Source organism: Chiloscyllium plagiosum, chromosome 15 (genome assembly GCF_004010195.1).
Source record: "Chiloscyllium plagiosum isolate BGI_BamShark_2017 chromosome 15, ASM401019v2, whole genome shotgun sequence".
Classification (NCBI taxonomy): Eukaryota; Metazoa; Chordata; class Chondrichthyes; order Orectolobiformes; family Hemiscylliidae; genus Chiloscyllium; species Chiloscyllium plagiosum.
The window spans coordinates 41,756,504-41,763,396 of NC_057724.1; the positions used below are offsets into that span (position 1 = coordinate 41,756,504).

At 41.0% G+C, this 6,893-nt stretch overlaps 1 protein-coding gene across 1 annotated transcript in view; it reads left to right on the forward strand.

Moving 5' to 3' along the window:
- The first annotated feature begins 262 nt into the window (after nucleotides 1–262).
- Nucleotides 263–6,893, forward strand: part of gdpd2 (glycerophosphodiester phosphodiesterase domain containing 2) — a 104,231-nt gene continuing 97,600 nt past the window's right edge. The window contains exon 1 of the mRNA XM_043704773.1: nucleotides 263–403. Within this exon, the coding sequence (XP_043560708.1) occupies nucleotides 296–403 (108 nt within the window). The 5' untranslated portion in view covers nucleotides 263–295. The remainder of the gene's footprint in view (nucleotides 404–6,893) is intronic.

A 6,893-nucleotide genomic window follows, 5' to 3' on the forward strand; every position in this document is an offset into this window, starting at 1 on the left:
ATGTCATGGTTGTGGTTGTGAATAGAAGAGCTGAAAGCAGAACTGTAGGAAATGAGACACAATTGAGGACCTTATCAACTGATGTGTGAGAGTATGGGGTGGAAATTGTCAGGTGAGTGAAGAAGGTATATCAGATGTATGGTTGTGTAATGAGGAACAGTGGGTGGGATATAATTGTTCTGTTTCATTCAAGAAACTGTGGAAATATTTTATTCTGATGTGTTTTATTTTTTACTTTTCTGTCTTTTTTTACCCTAGATTGTGAATTTAATGGCAGAGAACTAGAGAGTGCTTGATGATGGAAAGGCTGACCATGCTTCAGTTGAAGAAACTTTGTTTAGTTTGTGTTACTGGCATTTATGGCTGCCAATGGAGAAATTATCCACCACAAGTTAACAAAAAGGTACAATCCTGAGTTCCACAGAGGACAATTACTGTTTATTTAATAGAAGGGAGCCATTTTATGACTTTTTATGAAAGTTTGTGTTATTTGTGTTTATTTTCTTAAGGAAATTGCCTCATTCATCCCAGAAGAGCCAAATTGTGCTTAAAACATTTCCAGGGCTAGCTATACCAACTGTTATTTATTTTTTCTAATATTTTCCAGGTTTGTGTTGTTATGTTAACATTGGATTCTAGTTGATCTACTGCAAGACACAAATTCAATCTACACGATCTACTGCCATTCAAAGAAATTATTGCTGAATTACATTCAAAGTCTATCTACAGGCCTTTGCTCTGTATCTTTTTCTACACTTAGTTAGCAAAAATCCATCTCAGATTTAAATTTATTAATCAAGATATAATCTATTGCTTTTTGTGGGAAGAAGCTCTGTATTTCTGCAACCTTTTGCGTAGAGAATGGCCTGACATAGATTCTCAGGTTATGTCTCCCTCTCCTAGACTCCTTTTGGCAGAACATGTATTACTTCATCTAATGTATCAATTGTTTTCAAAATATTAAAGTCTTAATCAAATCCTCACTTAACCATCTATATTCAAGGAGTACAGCTAGTTTATATAACCTCTCTTCATTAACCAATGCTTGGAGTCCTGTTACTATTGTGCTGAATCTAAGCTGCTTTCCTTCCAAGATTAATACAGGCATACACTCTTTAATGAGGAAGTGAAAACTGTGCAGAGTTGTACAGATGTTGTACAAACTTGGTTTTTGACATACTGGTCGTTTAGACTAAGTGCTTCCTTAAAAATAACCCACTATTAACCAACAGTTTTAACTAATAACAGATTTTACATTTTGCACATCATCAGTCTCTATCTCACCCCATTAAAATGAAGCTTAACAAAATTTGGAACCCGATAAACATTATGAAATTTCTCCTTTTCAAACATCACAGTGAATTCAGTCATGTTATGGCCACTGTTCTATAACTTTTTTGTACTGTTAGATTATGTACTAAATTTAGTTAATTAGTTATTATTAAACCTAGAGTAGTCTGTCCTTTTCATATAGCTCCAGAACGCTGGCTAGAATGCAATCAAATAATTTATGATCTTTCTAACTTGAGCTACTCTGCTTTTTAACATTTTTATGAAAATTAAGGTCACCCATCAAAATTACATTTGCTACAAACCTCTCTAACTTATCAATACATGTTTTCCATCCTTGAGTTTTGCTAGCATGAGACCTATGGACAATTCATATTGTGGCTTCAGGTCTTCTCTTTTCTCACTTCTGAAAATACAGCCTCTGCCAATATTAATCCATCACTGATATTCTCTCTCTTACGAATGTTATAACACTGGGTTGAGTATTCACGACAGAAAAGTTTTTGGGGAGGGTCTCGAGCTTTGTGGTGGAGCACTTGAATGTCAATTAAGCTATCACTTGTTCAAACACAGACTCTACCTTTTAAATTAACAATCACCAAAAGATGATGGTGCTGTCTGATCTTTTGGAATTGATTATCTCGTTGGAAAGATGGCCAGAGTGTCCTGTAAAATAAAGCCAACAGCATATGTTCAATCTGAATGTGGGTGGTAGTAGTTCATAGAGAACCTCCCATATCTATAGCTCCTTAAGCTATACATAATCAATTGTCTGTATCTCATGGAAAAGTTCTGAGACATCACTGGGCTACAGATTTCCAAATGGTCTAAACATCCATGTAGTATACACACCAGGAGTTCAACCACCACAATTTCATTGCAAATGTGGTTTGCTCTGTCAATATGTAGATTAAAAATCATCCATGATTATTATGGAATCATTGTTGCATGCATTGTTAATATCCCCTACCTCACCACTACTGTTTGGAGGCGTATAACTAACTCGCACTAATATTTTCCACCCCTTATGCCTCTGAGTTCTTCTCAAACTAATGCCATACCAATTTCCTTCACCAATATCTTTTTTCATGATCATACTGACTTCATCTTTCAATAACAACCATGATTGTACTCCCATTTCCACATTGCCTAAAGATTGAATATCCATTGAAAGTTCTGCTCCCAGCCTTGGTCATCCTGTAACCATGTCTCTATAATCACAATCAGGTTGTCCCCACTTCCAACTATCTGAGCTGTCAGTTCATCTATGTTATTGCAAATGTTCTATGCATTCATATATAGTGCATTTATACCTGTCTGTGCAACAATCTTGCAACGTATTTGCTGCTAGCTCTTGTTTCCTTTGCATTCCACTTTTGCTTTCTACTTTTCTATCTTTCATTTCCATTTTGTTCACCTCACTGTTGTCTCCTCACTCCGTTTCTCATTTCCTTGTCACTCTAAACCCTCCCCCATATACTAGCAAACACCACTGCAAAGATTCTGCTCAGAGGCAACCCATCTTATTCAGTTTCCACATCTGCAGAATTGGTCCCAATGCCTCAAGAATCCAAATGCCTCTTTCATACATCATCCCTCCCTTCATTTATTCAATCTATTTCTCTGTTCCTGAACTTGTAGCATGTGGCACTGGGAGTAATTCTGCTTAACCCCTGGTTTTTAGGTTATTTCATGTCTTTCCATATTCTACATGCAGGACCCTATCACTCCTGTTACTGATGTTGCTTGAAATAACATGAAGCATGACCTGTGACTGTTTTCCTTTCCCCTTGAGAACATCCTGAAGGTGCTCAGTGACTTCTTGACACTGTCATCAGGGAGGCATCATAATGTTCTGGTATCATGTCTGTTGCTGCGGAAATGCCCATCCATTCTCCTGACAATAGGATCTTCACCACTTCCACCCGCCCCCCCCCCCCCCCCCCTCCCCCCCACCCCCCCCCCTTCCACCCCCCCCTTGCCGCTGAGCCATCCATCCTTTGCAGCTGAGCCACTCCTGGTACCGTGGACTTGGCCCTCACTGTGTCCCCTAGCAGTATCCAAAGGAGACATACAGAGACAATGTTCCAGGGCTTCCTACCTGTCTGATGCTGTACTCTGTCTGATGTTCACCCACCTCCTTTATTTCTGTGTGCTCTTTACTTGTGGTTAGACAATTTTGCTGTACACGCTGTCCATTAAAATCTCAGCCTTGTGAATACCTGCAGTGACTCCAGCTTCTGCTCCAGATCAGAAACATAATTTCCAATAGTTCAGCTGGAAATATTTCCTGCACAAACTATCATCCTGGATACTGAAATTATCCCTAACGTCCCACATCACAAAGAGGAATATTCCATCAGACAGAATTATATTGCCATGACTTATCTTAAATTACTCTTTCTTTTTACTTCCAATAGTTTAAACAATATTGAGTATTTACGAGAAACCTTACATTATTCTATATGCTTTATACCCAATCTGAACTAAAAGCCAATTTTTACATCAAAGACTAGACAGTAGAAATACTCCCCTGGCCTTGCTTACCAATGCTGTCACACACCTCACACTAGCTCCCAGACCCACTTGTTGAAATTACATTTCTCTACTGTTGAATGTTTTTGAAATTCATATCAATTGTGTAGCTTTTCAGTTTTGACTCTCCTTGTGGATTTTTTCCAGTGAGATCATATTTCTGGTTTTCATCTCCCAAACTTGAACATTTCTACTGCTTTCTCACCCTGTTTGAAACCTCCCCAATCTCATACTGCTTCTTATTATATTATTCATTTACATGCATTTGCCTTTTGTATATTTTATTAACTCTACCACCAAATTTTGAAATGTAGAAAAGACCTTAACCACTTAACAGAGAATCACCAAAACCTCTCTCTATAATGAAGGACCAATTTCAAACCAGGTCTAATGAATATTAGGGAACTGGAACTGAAGCTGGTTGAACTTCGGATCATTCTGGAGGTGGAGGGGGTTATTGAGAGGAGTTACAGGGAGGTAGTCGCAACCTCAGGTGCAAGAAAAAGGCAGATGGGTTACAGTCAGGGGATGGAAAGGGAACCGGCAGGCACTGCAGGGAACCCCTGCGGCCATTCCCCTCTATAACAAGTATACTGTTTTGGATACTGTTGGGGGGATGACATACCAGGGGTAAGCAATGGGTCACAGGTCTCTGGCACAGAGTCTGTCCCTGTTGCTCAGAAGGGAAGGGTGGCACAAGCAGAGCATTAGTCATTGGGGTCTCCATAGTTAGGGAGACAGATAGGAGGTTCTGTGGGAATGAAAGAGACTTATGATTGGTGTGTTGCCTCCCAGGTGCCAGGGTTCATGATGTCTCTGATTATGTTTTTGGGATCCTTGAGGCGGAGTGGGAACAGCCCCAGGTCGTGGTCCACAGAGGTACTAACAACATTGGTAGGAAATGGGATGGGGATTCAAGGCAGAGGAGCTAGGGTGGAAGCTTAGTGCTAGAGTTGTTATCTCTGGCTTGTTGCCCGTGCCATGTGCTAGCGATGCAAGGAATAGGGAGAGAGAGAAGTTGAACACGTGGCTACAGGGATGGTGCATGAGTGAAGGTTTCGGATACCTGGATAATTGGGGCTCATTCTGGGGTAGTTGGGACCTTTACAAACAGAATGGTTTATACCTGAACCAGAGGGATGCCAATATCCCCGGCGGGAAATTTGCTAATACTATTCGGGAGGGTTTAAACTAATTCAACAGGGGGATGGGAACGTAAATTGTCGTTCCAGTGTCCAGGAGGTTGAGAATAGTGAGGTCAGAAATATGGTTTCAAGGTCATAAGAGTTCACCAGCAAGCAGGAAGGTGGTTTGAAGTGTGTCTACCTCAATGCCAGAAGCATCTGGAATAAGGTGGGTGAACTTGCAGCATGGGTTGGCACCTGGGACTTTGATGGTGTGGCCATTTCGGAGACATGGATAGAGCAGGGGCAGGAATGGTTGTTGCAGGTTCTGGGATTTAGATGTTTCAGTAAGAACAGAGAAGATGGTAACAGAGGGGGAGGTATGGCACTGTTAGTCAAGGACAGTATTAAGGTGGCAAAAAGGACATTTGAGGACTTATCTACAGAGGTAGTATGGGCTAAGGTTAGAAGCAGGAAAGGAGAGGTCACCCTGTTGGGAGTTTTCTACAGGCCTCCAAATAGTTCCAGAGCTGTAGAGGAAAGGATAGCAAAGATAATTCTGGACAGGAGCGAGAGTAACAGTGTAGTCATTATGGGGGACTTTCCAAATATTGACTGGAAAATACTAAAGTTCAAGTACTTTAGATGGGTCAGTTCTTGTCCAATATGTGCAGGATGTAGACAGGCCAACAAGAGGTGAGGCCACATTAGATTTGGTACTGAATAATGAACCTGGCCGGGTGTTAGGTTTGGAGATAGGTTAGCACTTTGGTGATAGTGACCACAATTCGGTTATGTTTACTTTAGCAATGGAAAGGGATGAGTATTTAACTCAGGGCAAGAGTTATTGCTGGGGAAAAGGCAATTATGATGCGATTAGGCAAGATTTAGGATGGAAAGGATAGGGAAGGAAACTGCAGTTGAAATATGGATCATATTCAAGGAACAGCTACTGCGTGTCCTTGATAGGTATGTACTGGTCAGGCAGGGAGGAAGTGGTCGAATGAGGAACCTATGGTTTAGTAAAGAAGTTGAATCTCTCGTCAAGAGGAAGAAGAAGGCTTATGTTAGGATGAGATGTGAACGCTCAGTTATGGCACTTGAGAGTTACAAGTTAGCCAGAAATGACCTAAAGAAAGAGCTAAGAAGAGCCAGGAGGAGACATGAGAAGTCGTTGACAGATAAGATCAAGGAAAACCCTAAAGCTTTCATAAGTAGATCAGGAATGAAAGAATTATTAAAGAAAGGTTAGGCCAATCATGGATAGTAGTGGGAACGTGTGCTTGGAGTCTGAGGAGATAGCAGAAGCACTAAGTTAATATTTTTCATCAGTGTTCACACTAGAAAAGACAATGTTGTTGAGGAAAATATTGAGATACATGCTACTAGACTAGACGGGATTGAGGTTTACAAGGAGCAGGTGTTAGCAATTCTGGAAAGTGTGAAAATAGATAAATTCCCTGAGCCAAATAGGATTTATCCTCGGATTCTCTGGGAAGCCAGGGAGGAGATTGCAGAGCCTTTGGCTTTGATCTTTATGTTGTCATTACCTACAGGAAAAGTCCTAGAAGACTGGAGGATAGCAAATATCGTCTCTTTGTTCAAGAAAGGGAGTAGAGACAACCCTGGTAATTATAGACCAGTGAGCATTACTTCGGTTGTCGGTAAAGTGTTGGAAAAGGTTATAAGAGACAGGATTTATACAGGGGAACCTTGATTATCAGAACAAGATGGGTGGGCACTATTTCGTTTGGATAATTGATTATTCGATTAATCAATTAAATGCCTTTTCTCAGGGGCCCGGAGTTTTGAAAGTCCGCACCCCTCAACCACCGCCCCCAGACCAACTCCGCCCCCCCGCCTGCACCTCCAAACCCCAACATTGTCCAACACTAGCCCCTGCCCACACCCCCAACCCCCAACACTGTTCAACTCTGCCCCTCC